Genomic DNA, 19,304 nt, shown 5'->3' with positions numbered 1-19,304 from the left:
TCTCGGGACATCTTGTATACAAGAGGAGCATCGATCATTCCGGTTGATCCGCTTTCGAAGACGGAAGCGAGAACTTGCAGTTACTGCTTTTTCTATGGCGCGTGAACGGCGCTTCGTCCGTCCGTTCGTTCGCTCGCTCGCTCGCTCGCAGAGAGAAGTTGTTTTTCATTTAAGAAAAGATACCGCCGCCGCGTCCGCGGGGAAATTGATTCGACGTCGATGTGCGTGAAAGGTCACGTAACGGGATTGATGAGATTATTGGCTCGAAGGGCTCGCCATTTCAAGCTCTAATGCAACAAGTGAAAATATTTCTGGTAGAAGTGAGGATCGATGGCTCACCGACAAGGAAAGAAGGAGCGATGATGCAGCTTTATTATTAAACGCAATTCTCGCGATCAATTTCGCTGCGTTCGCCGGTAGTCGCAGGAAGCACGGCGTGCGTTAAACATTTCAACGTCTCTGCCCGAGGCTTCATTTGCCGATGAAAATTTCAGATGTACGTTGGAAACCCCACGGATACGATCGAGACATTCCCGACAATGAGGTATATTTATCCGCTGAATGAGAAAGTGGATATGCCTCGTAGCACTGGCTGAAGCAATACGAGACATTGCAAGGCAAGATCGTTCAGGCAAGAGCTTTTGCGTTTGCCAAGCAAAGGACGACCGATAGTCCGAGTCCGAGTGATATGGCGGATACAGCGGATTAATGGAAATAAGTGTCGCGAGATCAGAAGCCGATATGCTCATATCGAGAGAGAGATAGAGAGAGAGAGAGAGAAGGAGAGAGAAAGATCAACAACCGAGCCTCTGGGATCGCTAAGAAGCTTCCGGCCATTATTTTCCCGGATCAGAAGCCCTCGGCTTCTTATTTACGCGGCTTTGCAATATTTATGAAAATATTTTCCAATCTCGAAAGCGTATACGTAAACGCTCTGATATTCTCTTTCATACTTCTCGGGGTATTTTCTTCCGCGAGGAAACACGCAAAAAACAGTTGCTCCACTTTACTCATACAACCTATTATGCCCGCGAAATTTCTCCTCAAGGCAACAAAAGGGCATTTTATGGTGCAGCTTAGACAAGTGTTTGTTACGCATCTTTAAATTCCTGCTCTTTTCCTTCTCTCCTCGCTCCCCACCCCCCCACCTCTCTCTCTCTCTCTCTCTCTCTCTCTCTTCAATGTCCGTGTGTATACGCGCAGCGTCAGCTGTTATCTGACTGCGTGTGCGACACTTATATTTGCTAATTACCATGATATTGCGCAGATGTTGTTAGCGACAACGAGGACATTGTGGAAACCTAACATGGACCACGGTTAGAACAGGTGACTATCCTCCCCCTCCTCACCTCTGCACTGCACCGCGTAGTGCGATCGATAATTCACAATTAGGGTGGTCGGTATGGTCTTGTCGGCCCTAATCTTCAAAGGGCCCCTCTCCGTGTAATAGCGTGATATCGAATAGCTTCAGCCTCGTTTCCTCCGTGTTCCAGCCTCGAAGACTACCGTGAACCGTCCCTTAAATTGAGATGAGAGACAGGAGAGAGAGAGAGAGAGAGAGAGAGAGAGTGTGTCCGTATGTGTATGTTATCCGTTCGCGAGTTAAACTTTGTTACTCTCTCGTTGCTAATCGTCCGATACTCGCGAAGAAAATATCGTGACGCAAAGATGTAAGGTCAATGTCGACTGTTACGAATGAATGTCGGGCGTTGGCTCGTGGTGTTTACTCGACGCTGCAAAACACAGCGTTGTATTCACTAACGCGCTCTTGAGCCTGCGATTGTTCCGCAAGCAAAGATCCGTTTCTCTTAGTTTCAGGATGGACGGAACGACGATATATAACGGTGCGAGCACCGTCGCTAGCTTCATCAGTCTCGAGTCCACGAATCTCAGTCTGACGCTGAGCAAAGCAACGGGCGGCGTCATCGACGGCGACCTTGATGTCTCGCCGGTGACCTTGTCGTCGGCCTGGTCCAGAGTGGCCCGGCTTCTGCTGCTGGTCTCCCTCGCCGTTTGCGGGAGCGTGGGTAATGTCTTCATGATATCTGCCGTGGTGGTGGAGGATCAGCTCAACAAACGGGGTAAGTCTGCAGTTTTATCTTTACGACTGCGAATAAAAACGGCGAGCGACGCGAAGAGTTGGCGCACAGAGGCGGAGAATCGTTCTCGCGCGCGGGAGTCGCTATAAATTTGCGACGGAAAATTAATATAGTAAAGACGACGTTATAGAAAGGATTCGGAGAGAGAGACAGAGAGAGAGAGAGAGAGAGAGAGAGAGAGAGAGAGAGAGAGAGGGTGACGGGTCGGACGGGGAGTTGCGGCTGAAAGGGAACGTTCTCATCGACAAATGCAACGACAAAAGTTTTTACTGCATAGAGGTATATCCGACTAAAAGCCATCCAGGGGGTCGTACATTTCCGATGTGCCTCGCGACAACGTTCTTTCGTATATACCATCGCGGTAAGATCTCTTATCTTTTTTTGCTTCTCCACGGACAAAAGCGTCCTCCGTCAGTATCCGGCCGAGGAGGGATATAACCAGCGAAGAACGAACGAACGAACGAACGAACGAACGAACGAACGAACGTTGTCGTCGTCGTCGTTGTCGTCGTGTCGGCACAATCTGCGAGGAAGATGGGATCTTCATCGTGCCATTATACCTGCGGCAATATAACGAGATCGATTTCTCGTACTATTTGCAAACCGAACTCCTCATTCTCGCAGATACGCACCCCGACGCGATAATAAATAATCCCTGAGCGCTATCGCGTGTCGTTGTCTCGCGCTGGCTCGCGCGCGCCGAGACCGACCCGAGATAATTATTATTTGCACGCGAGCACTCGGCATAGAGCGTAATAACAATGACGCTGTGGATGGAATGGAATACAAAGCAACGTGGGTGAGAACGTAATTACATCGCCTAGGTATCGCTCTTTCTCTCGTCTCTCTGCGTGCGCGCGTCTCTCTCTCTCTCTCTCTCTCTCTCTTCTTATCTGTATATTTAATATAAATTGAAAAATTTAATCTCTCTCTTTCTTTCTACATTTCTCGTTTTTTTCTCCCTCTTCTTTTGCCTTTCTCTCTCTCTCTCTCTCTCTCTCTCTCTCTCTCTCTCTCTGTACGTGTTGTAGAAAAGAGATGTGAACAGATTGTCTTAGAACTCCTGACATAAAGTAAAGTTTAGTGATAAAATTATTGATGGACTTGGAGTCAACTTTTTTTTCTAAGGGAAACGATGGAAGATTCCTCGTAAATTGTCAAGTTTTGCACAATTTATTTCTCATGATATTTATGCGTCGCTTAAAATACTCTTCTTCTCTATGTTATTTTCTCGTTTGAATTTGTCGTGTCGTATTTTCTTTCGTTTCGCGCAATAGTTATTTATTATATATATATATATATATATATATATATTCAAGTACTGTAAATATGTCTTTTTTTAAAAAGGCATCTAATCTTCCTCAGAGCAGCAAATCAATTTTACTTTGCTGTGTTTTTTTCCCTTTACCTCTCTCTTTCAAAATAAATTTTTTTCTCCCGCTTCTTCTTCCACTTTCTCCGCTCCTTCTATTTTCGCTTCTTCTTCTTCTTCTTTTTGTCGACACTTCAATTTGCCGAGTTTCTCGGTTTTATAACTGTGTACCGTCACTGGCCATCCTCGTAATTCTTATTGAAACGGTCCGAAACATTTTTACCGCTATTTTATTCCGCATGAATCTCGATAGTGGTGCAAATAATACCAGCTTTCGTTCGCCTGGAGCCATTCACCGAGAAAATCTCGTTCCATTTTTCTCGTTTTTCCAGCAATAAAGTTCCCTTAACGCGCAGCCCGCCGCGATGCGTCGTCCCTCTAGCTGCGATGACGGCGAGAAACTTGAGTCATTATTGTCGCGATAACGAGAATTAACCTCCCGACTATTTTTTGCGATTTTACAACGACCGTATACATATAGAAGTTCAATATGACGAACGGAAACGTTCCCGGGGGAATGATCTTCGATAGTTTCACGATCGTCTCGCGTGTGTTCGACGTCTAAAGTGTAGTATAAAATAACGATAATGTGATGGCGCGCACGCACGAGCGATTGTGAACTCTATCTTGAAGAAATCGCGTGAACGAGCGGTTGGACAAGAATGAAATGAGATATCTCCGAACCAACTATCCTCTGTTCTTTCTTCTACGGTCTCGATCACATATTTATCACAGTGCTGATCATCGTAATAACATTCCGACAATCCGCTCGCTTCAACTTTTCGAAGCACGGGCCTCGGTGATACGAGTTCGAGTTGTTCGCGAGCCGTTATTTTTCATTCATCTTCGCGGCAATTTTCGCTTCTCCGTTTGACCTCAGAAATACCCGAGAGATTCTACACTGCGCTAACTTAATAACTTGGATTAGTAATTCTATATATTCTTCTGACAAAGTAGTCTCGGGGTATAATGTGGAGCGTTCCTTGGGGTGAGAAAGAACTTGGAGCAACTTGGAGCGGTGCGATGCAATTCTCCACCGCGGGTGGGACAGCCGTCATGAGGAATTTTCCTTCAGCCACTAGCAATTTACGCGAATGGCCAATAATATCTAATACAAAAGCCTGATATGGATAAAACATCGTAGGACATCGAATAAAGCTCGCAACGAGATTGAAGTTTTAATGTGCCGATCGCGCGCGCAATTTCGAACTTCACGATCGTCCTTTCCAATAAATACGTCCGAACGTGACGCGACGGCAACTGGCCTGTCTGTAGCCGGAAATCCGGCCCTCGGACGCGATTCCTCCTTTTTCCCCGCGCCGGGCGGTAGATAGGTAGATAGGTAGATAGATAGATAGGTAGGTAGGTAGGTAGGTAGGTAGGTAGGTAGGTAGGTAGGTAGGTGGGTAGGTAGGTAGGTAGGTAGGTAGGTAGGTAGGTAGGTAGGTAGGTAGGTAGGTAGGTAGAAACGTCTCCGGCGTGCGCGCGGCATGCGCGAGGACGAGGACGAGGACGAGGACGAGGATGAGGATCGGGAAGCTCGTGGATGTCTGTTCGTGCCTGACGTAAACCCCATTTCTACTGCGGACGTGAAGTGTCGGACGGACTTCGGCTTCGTTTGCGTGAACTCTGCCGGCTCGGAGAGAACGAGGGAAAGAGAGAGAGAGAGAGGAAGAGAGAGGGAGAGGGAGAGAGAGAGAGAGAGAGAGAGAGAACTCGAGAAACAAAAAGCCCACCGCAGCGGGTCCGCGATGCCCGGTAACCCGATGGCGCCGTAATGGATTGCGCAGTCGTGGGGCCGCTATAAGGGTGTACACGGATGAGCGAGTCAATTTCGCGGCGCGTAGCCGCACGAGCAGGCCCGCTGCCGTATAACTCTGCCCGCCGTCGTATCTAATGCCGCAACGAGAGAGCGCCGTTCTATATCTTTCTCCCTCGCTCTTGTCTCATCTCGTCTCGTCTGGATGCTCCCTTGGAAACCCCGATCACGGAGGCGGCGGCCGAACGCGGTGAATCCCCGCCGGTAATGCGAATACTTCGGGTACTCCGCGGTGCGGTTGCGAATAGTTCGGTTCGGCGCTCGTGAAACGAGACTCGCGAGAGAAAGAGGAAGAAAGAGAACGAAAGAGAGGAAAAGATAGAGTGAGAGAGGGGCAGAGGGAAGGAGGGGGGAGGGGAGAGAGGGGGGGAGAGAGAGAGAGAGAGAGAGAGCACGCGAGCGAGCGAGCTGACTCGGTAAATCGATTAAAACAAATTCTGATCAGCGCGGATTCATTCGGTACGTAGAAGAATACCCGCGGAAGGGGAAGGGAGCACGTTCCCATGACGATGCCGCGGCACTGCGGCTAGACAGCGAGCGAGCGGACCCGGGCGAGAGATAGAGATATGGAGGAGGGAGATAGAGAGAATCAATTTCGAAGTGACGCCACGAGCGCTGATGCGGGATAATTTATTCCACGCATCAACCGCTGAATCGATCGGATCTCGTCACGCCGAAACGTACCTCCGGAAAATGCGATCGGCGAATGCGGGCGGCGCGAATGCGACGACTGCAGGGGCTTAATTCGTCGATACTTGAAGAGAAAGAGAGAAAGAAAGAAAGAGGAGAGGGAGAGGGAGAGGGAGAGAGAGAGAGAGAGAGAGAAAGCACTTCGATCCTGCCCTCTCGCGAATCCCCCCCCTCCCCTCTTCTCTCTTTCTCTTTCTCTCTCCTAGGTTTTTGCCTACCGAGAGACCGCGATATTTCATCCTATTAACCGGGACGAAGAGGCGGCGGCTAAAAAGGCGGCGCCTTCTACCCGCCGCGGCGCGGACGTTGCAATTTGTCGCGTAATCATTTTTATCGCGGTGTAATATCCACGCCGAAGGCGCGAACACGTTTGCGGCCGTGCGGCCTGCCGGCGTGTTGGTGCGCGAGCGCGTTTCCGAAAAAGTGACGAGGCCGCCCTCGCTAAAAATGTCACCTCGATTTCGCAACCGGAGAGTTGCGCATCTCCTCTCCGTTGGGGCCACGATGTAATTTATTTTATCTGGAGGAGCACACACACACACACACACACACACACACACACACACACACACGCGCGCGCGCGCGCGCGCCTTTGCAGCATATTCGCAGTGTTATGACTTTCGAATTGTCAATTTCTCAGTTACGCGCACGTGCGGCTAGAGCAATTGACAATTTGACGGTGGAGGAATTTCCGCGTGAGAAGAATTCCGAGTGAACAATTCTCCGCACGGGGGGGGGGAGGGGGGAGGTAGTAGTTCCCTTACGTGAATATTAGCCGCAAGGTCTCCAAAGCCGGACGCCATCGCGACATCTCCCGCTGCGTGTAATTAGCGATCTCGCGCATTACGAAAAAAAAAGAAAAAAAAAAAAAACGAAAAGAGAAAGAGGGACAAACACAAGGTGTTCGATGTTGCAACGAAAACCGTCTGCGGCGCGCCGCAATTACATCACGCGCGTTAATGAAAGTGTCTGCAGTGGCGAGTACTCGGTGTGTGTAGCGCGAGATGGCGATAAGACGGCGAGGAAAACGCCAAGTTACACACGTACGGGCTGCAATTTAACGCGCTACTTTGCCGGTAATTTATAGGTGTTGATGACTTCTTAAAAGTGCTTTCGCCGCTCAATTAAGCCGCGCGTTACTCATAACTATATACGCGTTTAAAGGTGATTTGAATACTTGATGACCCACCGCATCGTTTCGCGCCGGCGCGGGGCTAACTCCCATTGTGCGCGGTAACGTATTTACATAAGAAAACCATAGAGCGAGTGAAAATTTGTCTTGCAAGGGCGAGCGACGAGGTTGGGCAACGAACTGCGGGGGGGGGGGGGGTGAGGGAGGGAGGAAGGGACAGAGGAGAGCGCGGTTGCCTCGGCGAGGAAATGCATAATTATAATAATCGTTTTTGCTTCTTTCTCTCTCCCTCTCTTTTCTTTCCGCGCATGCATATGCATGCGACGCGGCGATTGACTAACAGGGACCTTCTTCCCCCGTCCCCGTCCGTATATGTACAATAGCGCCGGCATATCGCGGCATATCGCCTTTTTCGTTCGTCGTGAAACGGATCGTTAAACTTAGCGTGAAATCCCGACGCTCCAACGCGCAACTTGGCGAAACGAAAAAAATCTTATTACGCATTTTATTACTCATAGAGCGAGCGAGCGGGCAGGCGGGCGTAACGGGCGTACGGTCGCTCTCGTGCAGAAGTGTGCAACCTTATTATAGCGTTATACCCGTTTCCTCCGGCGCGCCTCGTCCCTAAGGACGTGACGATGTACGGATATTATTTCCTTTTCTCCGTGTCTTCGCCGGGTATTGATCTCGGGGAAATCCCCGAGAATCGGGGGTATATATGGCGTCGTGAGAGGGGGCAATGCGAGGTAATGCGGATATTACGCCCCTTTCTTCGGGGCGACTTTGTGCAATTTGATATTTCGCTGGCTGCTACGAGGCTCTACGTATCAACTTATGAAATGTTATAATCGTTGACGCGCAATAACAGCTGCGGCCGCGCCGTGGCCTCATACTCTGATTTTATTGGCCTATCTCGTGGTCGTCGCGCTCGTCGCGACGTGGCCGTTCGCAAGCAAGTTTTACAGCTGGCATAGCTGTTCCCTTCGACCGACATCGTTTCGCAATTACTATGGTTTTTACGATTCGCCCGAGCAGAAGCTACGACCTTTGATATTATGCCCTCGCGGGCGCGCACGGGTTGATTAAACGTCGGGGAAATCGAGCGCGGTGCTCTCTCGGGGGGTTAGCCCGAAACGGTGGCGAAAATCGAGTAGCCGCGTCGCTTTAGCGCGACGTGGGACTGCGAGGAGGAAAAAGAACGCCCAAGATGCGCAATGGCCCCGGATAATATAATAGCTTGGCACGAGGCTAGCCGCCCGAAAACTGGCACTTTTGCCAATGGAAGGAGACGGTGCGCAAAAGTGCGGGCGTTTTAGACGCTCTTGGCATCGCCGCCCGCGCCGAAACGCGAAATCTCGTCGTTGTCGTCGTGTACGATAGATCGTTACGCTCGTGCTCGACACGGTCAGCTCGTGAATTCGTATCGCGAGCGAGCGATCGATCGATCGATCGGAAAAGATGCGGTCTAACCCTAGGTAGGATTACGTGCCAGACGGCAGATTGTAGTCGCGACTATACCAAGTCACGACAAAACTGCTCGTAAACGTAGCGGAGGAAGCCTCGAAAGGCAAACGAAACCCCTAATTTACGCGCATTAGCGCAACCTACTACTACTGTCCGGCCCACCCACCTCCCATCGTCGTGCGCACGACAATCGCGTCATTAAGGGTATTAAAGTTGATATTATTGTACGTGACTCGCCGACGAAACTGCCGCGACATTGCCCGAAAATGCGCGCGAACGCCGTCGACGTGACGCGATTGTCGACATTCGCGCGAATGCGTCGCTTTGTCGGGTCGGCCGATTACCGCCGCGTCGTTAAATCTTTGCGGGATGAATTTGTCACTTTCCAGCGGGAGCACACACGTCGCTTCGCGCTCGACAACTCGAGATCTCGAGATCTCTAAAATATCCGCGCGACGCGCGCCGGAGAGAAATGAGTTCGACTCGATTTCACCTCGAATGCGAATTTATCGAGTTAATGCGACAGCGAAATTTCGACTTCGGGATGAGCCGGGGTTAAATCCACTCCGGCAAGTTTTACGAATCTGAACTTACGCTCGACACGCGAGCAACACGGGAGCGTGTCGAGCGTACGCGCGACTCGCGCGTGAATTAATTTAGACATCGTTTCGGCCAATTTTGAGAGATTTTGAGAGAGATCGCGGGATAAGGAAACATTAGCCGTAGGTAGTACAATCTACCAAGACCGCGCGATACACACAGCCTCGCGAGCGCAAAAAGCGCCGGCTCTCTCGAGCGTTTCCAGATCGCAAGAAGTGCTAGCAGCTAATTACTCTAATGAGTTTCACGCGGCTTCTTTTTCCAGGAAACGCGTTCCTCGTGAACGTGGCGCTGGCGGACCTGATGGTGACTGGCCTGGTAATACCGGTCTCGGTGATTGTAATCCTGGCGGGCCACGCGGAGTCTCTGAGTACCTGCCGATTCGAGTGGACCCTCGAGGCTCTCTGCTTCCTAGTGACCGTACTGACGCTGGCCACAATCGCCGCCGAAAATTACGCACGTCTGTGTCTGCCTGAGAGGTACGGTGGAAATGGACAGAGGGAGAGAGAGAGAGAGAGAGAGAGAGAGAGAGAGGGAGGGAGGGAGAGAGAGAGAGAGGGAGAGAGAGAGAGAGAGAGAAAAGGAGAGGGAGAGACCCGCGTAAAAGGGGTGTTTCCGCAATTTAACGCGTCGACTGCCACGTGACATCACGGTCGTGTTTCATTCTGCCGTCTATTTTATCCCCGACGACCCTTTTGTAGCTTCGTGATATTCGAGCGTGCTGTACATCGTGAGAAATAGAGTTCCCTCTGGAAGAACGACTCGGCTGCAGTTTGGTTTGGTCGTTTCTCTCGGTCTTTACGTATTTCCGATTGTTTGCGTTCCCGGTCGCGTTCAGACAGGCCACTCTTTATCGAGAATATGCTTCTCAAATTTATAGAGACGAGATATGTACTTTGATATCACAGTCGAAGACTTCGAAAACCGAGATCTCGGGTATTCTTAGTTCGCAAGCTTCGTGTCTTCGCAAGCGATTTTCGCACATCTTTCAAGCGGAGTCGTCTCGTTCTTCCAAAAAAACTTGTCAATTATGTACATGGCAAAGCTTGAAAATATTTTCTCCCTTATATTTCTTTTTCATGAACTTTCCAAACTTGCGATATATTTACGAAATGCCATATAAATTGAACTAATAATTAATTATACAATTAATTGTAATTATTATCTCCGAGAGACCCGCGGATCACCCACCCCAAATTATACTTTCTCATATTATCGTAATATCCACTTTCTTTGCGCTGAAAAAGCGGTGGACCCGATTGAATGCAATTCGTTGCTTAATGACGTGATAATTTTCAAGCGTTACGGACGAAACGCGGGATATCGTTTTCATAATGCGGCGGTTACTCAATATTTTATATATTTATGCGTTTTCCGCGGGCAATACGATTACAGTGCTGCCGCGCGAGAACGCAATTCTAAAGTAATGACACACATTGTATCCGGCCCGGCACTATTTATATGCAAAACTCCAACTTTCTATGCAAATTCATTTGCTGTGACATTTCCATTTGCGCATAGACACAGTTCCGGATTAAAATGTTTCCTAGTTAGCTTTCATGGCGCGCGGCCCGAATGCACAATACAATTCCCGTCTCGTGCCGCGATCGACCGAATATCATATTAATTATCATTCGTGACCTCGCGCGCGCGCGCGCGCGTCATAATTTATACACTGCAAACGCAAAAAGTTGCTCCTTGCCGCGGCAAGCACGACCGATACAAATGGCCGCGCGCATCCGTCCCGCGCGCTAACGATCATACAGCCGACGAAACCGCGAGCGCGCGATGTCGCGAAAATGAAGCGTCCGTCTCTACGAGTCCCGTCGCGGCCGGGGAGATTGATCGGCTTATTGCGAAAATAGTAGAAAATGGTGCTGACCTTTCGTCTGACCGTCGAAATGGCGCGAATCCAACGCTGGACACGAACGGTGACCCGGTGCCCGATCAATATTACAACCCTGTAACTGCCACCGCTCGGGCAGAGACGAGTCCGCGCTATTACCGTTATCGCGTCGTCTCATCCGGAATATCTTTCTCTCTTTTCCTTCTTTTTTTCTTTCTTTCTTTATTTCCTCCGACGTCGACGTCGCGAGCGGGGAGCGAGACTCGCTCTCGCGGCCGTGTGCGTCGACGGACCGACGCGAAGGAGACAGGAGGGAAACGCGTTGTCAGCGACAGCGGAAACAGGAGGGCCCATCCGCCATCGAATTAAGTACTAGCTTCGGCGATCGAAAAGATATAGCAGACGTGAATTGCGGCGGCAACGGCGGCGGCGGCGGCGGCGGCGGCGGCGGCGGCGGCGGCGGCGGCGGCAGCGGCGGTGACGGCGGCGCGATCAATAGTCACCAGCAGTTTCTGCGAGTGCCGGGTGCTTTTTGCTCGCTAACGCGCCTCGATTTCTTTCTCGGCGCGCCGTCGAGGGCCCTTTAAAGCATCGCCTTTAACCCACGCGCTTTGTTTACGAGGTGGCGCTTGTCGGTTACTAATTGAGCGGTCCGTTTCCGGCACGACGCGACGTACGAGCGCGCTCGTCGTTCTTGCTCGCGGCCGCTTTCGGTCTCTCGCTCCGAGGGACGGCACCGTGTACACTGATGTACGCGGTGTAATCGTTAACAAAGTTTGTTATTTGTCCCGTAGGGTGGCATGAAAAATGGATCGAAGCCCGGGGTGTCTCGATTTGTCGGGCCTCCGCAAAAACTAACAAACTCCCGCGCGCGCAAAGGCCGGCCCGAAAGGGTACCTCTTTTGGTTTGGTAAAAAGCGGAGGGCGTTTTAACGCGAATTTTACGCGGCTGGCTGCGCGGCTTTCGATGGCTAAATAAACAACTTCATAGCGCGTCGCGCTGACCGCTCGGTTAATCAAACCGAGTTGTTTTTCATACATAATCCGAAATGGAAATATTATCAAATCTCTTTTGATTTTCCGTCACATGACACGACACACGCCAGCGAATACGGCTCCGCGGCTCCGAACGACAATTTCATCATCAGAAAGACGTATCGCCCGATCGCTCGTAAATCGACGCGCCTCTTCAATCTGAAAACCGCGAGATCCCCGAGACTCTCGTCCCCCGCACTAAAACGCAAATTACGCCAGGACTACACGCTCGCGTTGCAGGGCTGCTCGAGGAGAGCGAGCTTGATGTCGGCGCGGGCGAGGGGGGAGGGGGATGGGGAGGGGGGAGAGAAAAGGCACGCGGGAACGATCAATTTTATCTCGCGTGCTACCGCCGCGGCATGCCGATACCTGAAGACGAAGTTAAACCCATTTATGGTTGGCGCGCGCGCGCGCGCGCAAACAAGCTCCGAGCCTCATCAAACTGCCGCGACTACCGGCTAACAATTTGCCTTAATAAACACTTGCATTATCCCGCGCGCTGCGCGCGGGATTGTCTCTATTCCCATGTAAACAATTCACTTCGATCAAAAGCGAGGCTATCTGGTTCTTGCAGGCGGGTCTTCATTTGGCGGGGCGGTCGTCGTAACATATATAGCCAAAACCTGCGCGCTTGTAAAGCTCTTTGGTCCCCGGTGGCCTTACCGCCGTCCGCGACAATAGCGGCCGAAAATTACGGCCGCTTGTGTTAACTGTTTGCCAGCCGAAAGATAAAGCGAGTGCAGCGCGGCGATCCCGAGCAATCGATACCTCTACGTTCCTCTGCAATTCCCCATGGCATGCACGTTCTTGTTCCGCCTCCGGGGTGTGCGTTTTTGTCCTGACAATTCACTACGATACTTCCGCTAACGACTATCGAGAAATTTATATAACAATTCTCCGGAAAGAGAGAGAGAGAGAGAGAGAGAGAGAGAGACAGACAGAGAGAGAGAGAGAGGGACGTACGTAATTGCTCCGCCTTCCCGTCCCCGCACGCCTCCGGGAGCGTGGAAGCTTTCGCAGAGACGATTCTCCGTCGACTTTTGTCCGACAACAACCGCCGAGAGTCGTGCGACAAATTTTCGCCGACTGCGCTCTAGCGTGTACACACTACGCGCCTCGTTTCTTACATTTATTCTATTAGAATTTGATACCTTCACTTTAGCCGCGGGCGTTTCTAAGGCAACACCCTAAATACGGTAATGTGCGCAAGCACCGGGGGTCATCGTACGAGTACATGACCGCGAGGTACCGCCGGTGGCGACAATAAAGGGAAGAAAATTATGACCGCGCCTGTTTACCGGCGGAAAGGTGAAGAGCGCTAGACGGGGAAATCGATAATGGTCGTACTCCTTGAAACCGTTTTCTATCCGGCAGCCTCTCTCTCTCTCTCTCTCTCTCTCTCTCCCTCCCTCTCTCTGTCTCTCTCCTTGTCTGTCGTTCGTCGTCGCCGTTCAATTTACTTATAACGCCGAGCTTACGTACTTTTCCGGGCCGGCGAGTGTAAATATTTTTGGGCTAATGCGTTTAGTGCCGTAAGCAACATTGCCGTAAACAACATTGTGGGAGAAAGGATAATACGCCGTAATACGCGTCTGGCCATATCGCATCGTTCGTGCGATCCGCACGTAACGCACAACTCGCGATGGTTAATGTCGTTGGTGGGATATTCGGGCCGATGTAAACACAGCGAATGGAGTAGAAATCAAATTACTGTTATCAGTTTAAGCCATCACGTATAATAGCGCAACGGCGACCAATGCTCGGAACTTTGGGTTTGATGTCGAAGTGCTTTCCCGGTTTTCTATCAGCGTCACGATCGAGTTCGTAATTTCGCATTCCGGGCGACGTTCTCTTTAGCTTGAATTGTCGGAATCCGTAACCGATAACGGACGATCCCCAGGGAAAGACGTCGACGACGACGACGACGACGACGACGACGACGACGACGACAGGAATGACGACAACGACTGCCGCTTTTCATACACACGCGGAAAGTTTCGCGACAATACGGCGTTACGGCAAGTATTTTAGTCGGTCGCGTCAGAAGAATCACAGCGAACACGTGGACTCGGCGAAGTTTCCTCGCATTGTAAACGAGAAATCGTCCGCCAGCGCCGCTAACTCCGTAATTACCGACTCGTTTTCCAAGCGCCCTCGTTAATCCGCGGACTAGTACGACCAACTCCGTAATTGCAGTCGAGGTGTATCACTGGAAGAGAGGGAAATATTTTCTTTTAATTGAATACACCCGTATATAAGAAACTCGGGACTTAAACAAGCTCGCGATGCAATTAAAGGGAAAACATCCGTACACGAGGCCGCACGTTGTCTCTTGTTGTTGTTCTCTCTGAAGAGTCAGCCGGAGAGATGCGTGCGGTGGTCGCAGGTGAGCTGACGGAATCTTGACAGTTTCTATCCGCGCGCGCGCGCACCTTCGAAACGTCCCGTTCCCGATTGCATTATTTAACAGCGAGACGTACGGTCCTCTTTACTCATTGATATCTGCGACGACATGCCAAGCCGCGGAGCGTAACAAGCTAACCTAGCGTTCCGTCGCGAGCGAGCGAACGAGCGAAGAAGCAGCCGTGACTTCTCGCGACGACGGCGCGGCGACATCGGACGTTGCGCGTTCCGCTCCGTCCGATGTCGTGACCGAAAGCGGAGAAATCTCATAGATTATTTCCTCCTGTGCTTATATCGACGCTTACAGCGCAGCACGTCTCAATTTCCCAGGTACGCCGGGCTGACGGCCTGTCACGTGACGACCACCATCATCGCCGTGTGGATGATCGCCGTGATCGCCGTGGTCCTGCAATCATTCATGGACGTGGGCCCAGACTTTTGTCGCCGCAGGCTCAGCGGCATCGCGATGGAACAGGCGATAGGTGCGAGCGTGCTGGTAGGGCTGCCCGCTCTGACGACGATTTTCCTCTACGTGAAGCTGGTGATTCACGTACGACGCGCCACCCGGGTCTCGTACAAGCTGCCGGCCGCCACCTCGTCGGACTACGAGCTCACCAAGACGAACATATGCAGCTGCCTGATGTTCGTGGTGTTTTGGCTGCCGTTCGGCTTGGCCGTGTCCGTCAATTCCTTCAGACCGATCAGCCCCCGCGTGCTCTACAACCTGGCCTGGTTCGCCCTGACCAAGTCCTGCTTCAACTACATACTCTACGGCGTGGCGGACCGCCACTTTCGCAGCGCTTACGTCAAGCTCTTCCATTACTGCTGCTGCAAGACGGTGAGCTTCTCGAGGAGGCCGCGCGGCGACGTGCGCCTCAGAGTGCACATCATTCACTCGTACGCAAGCCCGACGGGCCGTCAGGCCGGAGACAGGCCCAACGGACGTGAGATCCACGAGCTCTAGAGGGTGATCGATAGGCGCGGGACGCGCTCGTGTACAGAGGACGCCGGCGGCGACGTCGAGCGCGGGGCGAGGCGGGCTGAGGATGCATGCCCCCCCCCCTCCCGATGAAGATGTCCACGGCTGCAGCCGTGCGTGACGCGACCTTTCGCGGGCAAACGATTTTCCCGGGTTTTTGCCAGGTCGGACGAGAGATCGTCGCGCGTCTCGACGCCGCCGCCGCCTCGTCGGCGGTATACGGTATGACCTTACAGGGAGGCATTAATTGGTTTGTCTCCCGCCTCGATTCTCTCCCGACTCGCGACCACCGATACGAACGGCGGAATTATTCGCCACGTTGGGCGTGGCCTCTGTTTCCGTTTTTACGAGGATACCGCAGGAGCGAGTCCTTCGAGCCAGCCTCTCAGTGCTCTCTCGTGCTCGTGGAGACGTTGACGTCGTCGTCGCATAAATCTGCCGCGGTGCCACGGTTATATATCGCCCGTTCTTTTTTCTAGCCGGTCTAATCTATCCGCGGCTATCCGGGGTTATTTTTCAGGCAGCATCGTTAACAATGGCTTCTACTGGCGATATTGTATCTCGCGCGTAAATTAATGGAACCTTAAGGGAAAACATCGGCACTAAGGTTATTATACGTGACGTAGTGAATGTCGTGTCTAATGTCTAATGAACTATCCGGGTCTGATGGATCCGAAGAGATCGCCGGACGCGTTGGGAGACGTATAGAGCTCGGAAGCGTGTACATCCCGGCATTTCCGACGCCAATACGAATGGTTGCCGTCCAAGGGGAAACGTTCTCTAAAACGATAACTGTGGATTTGCGCATTACGATCCCGTCAGAGCTCGACACCGCGCGCAGTCAGCGAAACGCCGCAGCAGCGTCACCGCTTCCGACGAAAGAAGTGTCGAAAATGTCCGCGCCAATTTGTTCCCCCCGTACTCCCACCGTAGACAACGCGCGACGGCACTTTTTTGATTTTCTTTCCGAGAGCGAGATGATCCCGCGCACACACGCGGGGATGTATGTTCGATTGTACGACTCAGCAGAGGCTGCTCCCGCTCTCATCGGGCGTCGCGTTTTGTTTCTCGACTTTGTTGCATCGTCTCATTTATCGCAAAACGTACTTTGTCGGCGTGGGAAAGCGGGAATCCCCGATCTCATCTTGTAACAAGGGGAGACGGGTGTCTCACCCGCGACACAGCATTTTATCTGGCTGCGAGACAAGACGCGAAACGCGGACGAGAGGGAAAATAAGGTTTTCCCAATCTCGATTAAATTTCCCGGCGGAAAGCTTACCGGTATTCCGCGAGGGAAGGCGAGAAAGGGGCCGCCAGCCGAAGTTATACGCGCCGCCCGGTAGGAAGTAATTTACGCCGGTGCGCTGTAACTTCGCTATGTGTATGCGAGATTTAAGCTTAACGAAGACGCTGCTAACGTCGCGAACACCACATCCCGAATTATGGCGGCTGCGCGGCAGTAAGTCGGCCGGTAGATGAAAATGCCGTAACGTTTAAAGAGGTACTTGGCGGCGCTCATCATCCTCCAAAGTTAATAACATTCCTGTAACGAGGTGAAGTCGCGTGGGTCGGGCGAGAGGAGCGAGTCGATAATATAGATGGCAATAAAATTGGTTAAAACTTTCAATACTTGGCTCGCGTGTCGATCTCGACACGTCGGGCAATTTAGCGAGATCTCGCTGGAAAAGATAGTTTTCAGTCAATTATTATGCAAATCGAACACGATCGCTCGCGGGGTAGGGGGGGGGAGATGGGCACTTTCCATCAAGTAAGGATCAGAGCCAGAGGATCAGAGCGTGCGGGCCAAGCACTGTAATAGGCTTTTCGGCAGAGATACGTGAATTTTAAGGATCGGTTTATACATAAGTTCGCTGATATGAGACAAATCGACTGGACGTAAAGTATTCCTCGCGCAAAGAAGCGCGACGCGAATCGGAAAATAATCCTCTCATGATGCCGTAACGCTTACGTAAGCTCGTGGATCCCCCAAAATTGCCTCGTTCGTTTTAACAGACGCGTTCTCTCGTCTCGCGTAACGAAATCGCGCATCGCCGTTCTCGTCTCGAAACTGAAAGCCCACGTGTGACGCGCTCTACCTACGGTCTATTTAATTTACGAAGCTACATATCGAAGCACGAAACGTAATTCTCGACTCAATAATTAATTACGTATTCTGGATCTAGACATATCTGGCCCTCGCAAATAACGGCCCTCAGCCGTCGGAATATCGAGGAGTACGCCACGCGAGAAAACAGGTATCTGCACGGCGCTCATTACTGCCCCCGTAACCCTCCCCGACGGATAGCGGAGGAGATATAGCTGAGAGGGGCGTTCACGTGTAACCCGGATTTAACGAAAAGTGTGAGAACTCACGTCCGATGATGATATCATATCGGCGCGGGAAGGAAAAAGAAAGAAGAAAAAAAAAAGAACGCGAGAGAGATACGCGGAGGATTAACTCGCGCGGATACTCGTGTCTTCGTGCCGTGACTCGATCGTCCCGGAGCTCCGCCGCGTATTTCGTGCAATCGGCCGGTGAATATTGTCGTGCCAATTATTCTGGAAAACGACGCCATTCTTCAGCCCGGCTGGGTAATTTGTTACGTACCGCGCGGCGATGCGTTCGCTTTGCCGTGTCGCGCTCCTCGGGACGGGACACTGTTTCAGGGACCGCGATTTATTTAGTAGCGTCTCATTGAAGGACACTCGTTCGCGAGTGACACCGGTATTCGTTCTACGCGAGAATGCGCTCGCTCCGTCCACACAGCAGGCCAGGCGCAGCTGCGATCGCGAGTATCGGATTTGCGCCCGATACTTCCCGGACTTGTTTCGGCAATCCATTTCGCCGTTTTTCCGTCACATACCTGAGTAATCGTCGATCTGTACTTTGTACTTTTTATATTCGCCCACGGATAATTTCATGTCTCGAAGTGGAGAGGGAGAGGGAGAGGGAGAGGGAGAGGGAGGGAGAGAGAGAGAGAGGAGAGAGAGAGGAGAGAGGGAAAATCAAGTCTAGATGATATTATCAAGGAGCTTCTGAGACAGTTATCAGGATTTCGAATTTTTAGTTTTCGGAAGAATTACACGTCCTTGTGACATGCGACGAAACCTCAGGTTTCGTCGCACATTTCCCGACGCGACGAAATTTTCGCTAAAATTGCACAAAGTACGACCAATAGTTTTCTATCGGACACATCGAACGGAACAGTTCGTCGTGTCTCAGTACAACAACGCACTTCACGATCGCGGCCTCGATGATCGCTCATCGTGTACTCGAGCACATATCTCTGTCATGCTTGACATTTCGAGATTTATTCCACTATATATATACATACTATATGTATCTTTACCAATTAACAGTAAGAAGCGCGTGACATTGTCGCGCGTATTTGTGTGAAATGCGAGTGAATGTCGACTAACGTCGCTTTTCACTCGCAATTCTATATCATCGTTTAGCTGATAACCGAACTCGTGCGAGAGTCAAAGTAAGCATGTGTAAAAAAAATATGTGTACTCCTCCCTAATTATATGACCCTTCAAAACGCAGTCGAGACTACGTAATTACACTGGAGAATATAATCGAAATATAATCAACAGTGTGTCACCTCGTGTTATTAGCAAAAAAAAAAGTATAATAGAAGATCATGTATGTATTCGGGAACTTGAAGTCAAAACATTTTTGTCTACGAAACATTTTTGTCGGACTGATAACGCGCTGTTACACGATCGACGGGGCCATGTATCCGTCGATTGACAAACAATAACGACGATCGCGTTTCGGCGATAAGCGTCAAATCTTTTTATTCGCATATCGGAGGAGAGGATGTAAAAGTGGTGGAAGGTGCCTCGCGTGACACGGAGCAAT

The 19,304-nt window shown here is 51.2% G+C and overlaps 1 protein-coding gene across 4 annotated transcripts in view; it reads left to right on the top strand.

Annotated features, from left to right (window-relative positions):
• Positions 1-18,398, top strand: part of LOC105182092 (melatonin receptor type 1A) — a 172,828-nt gene extending 154,430 nt beyond the window's left edge. For all 4 annotated transcript variants that reach the window (XM_025302582.1, XM_025302580.1, XM_025302579.1 and 1 more), the window contains 3 exons: positions 1,813-2,081; positions 9,442-9,655; positions 14,791-18,398. In XM_025302582.1, coding sequence (XP_025158367.1) covers positions 1,820-2,081; positions 9,442-9,655; positions 14,791-15,424 — 1,110 coding nt within the window. In that variant the 5' untranslated portion in view covers positions 1,813-1,819 and the 3' untranslated portion in view covers positions 15,425-18,398. The remainder of the gene's footprint in view (positions 1-1,812; positions 2,082-9,441; positions 9,656-14,790) is intronic.
• The last annotated feature ends 906 nt before the right edge of the window (positions 18,399-19,304 follow it).

This window comes from Harpegnathos saltator, unplaced genomic scaffold (assembly GCF_003227715.2).
Source record: "Harpegnathos saltator strain DR-91 unplaced genomic scaffold, Hsal_v8.6 scaffold5, whole genome shotgun sequence".
Lineage (NCBI taxonomy): Eukaryota > Metazoa > Arthropoda > Insecta > Hymenoptera > Formicidae > Harpegnathos > Harpegnathos saltator.
The sequence above is the reverse complement of the archived record's forward strand: the minus strand, read 5'-3'. Positions and strand labels throughout refer to the sequence as shown.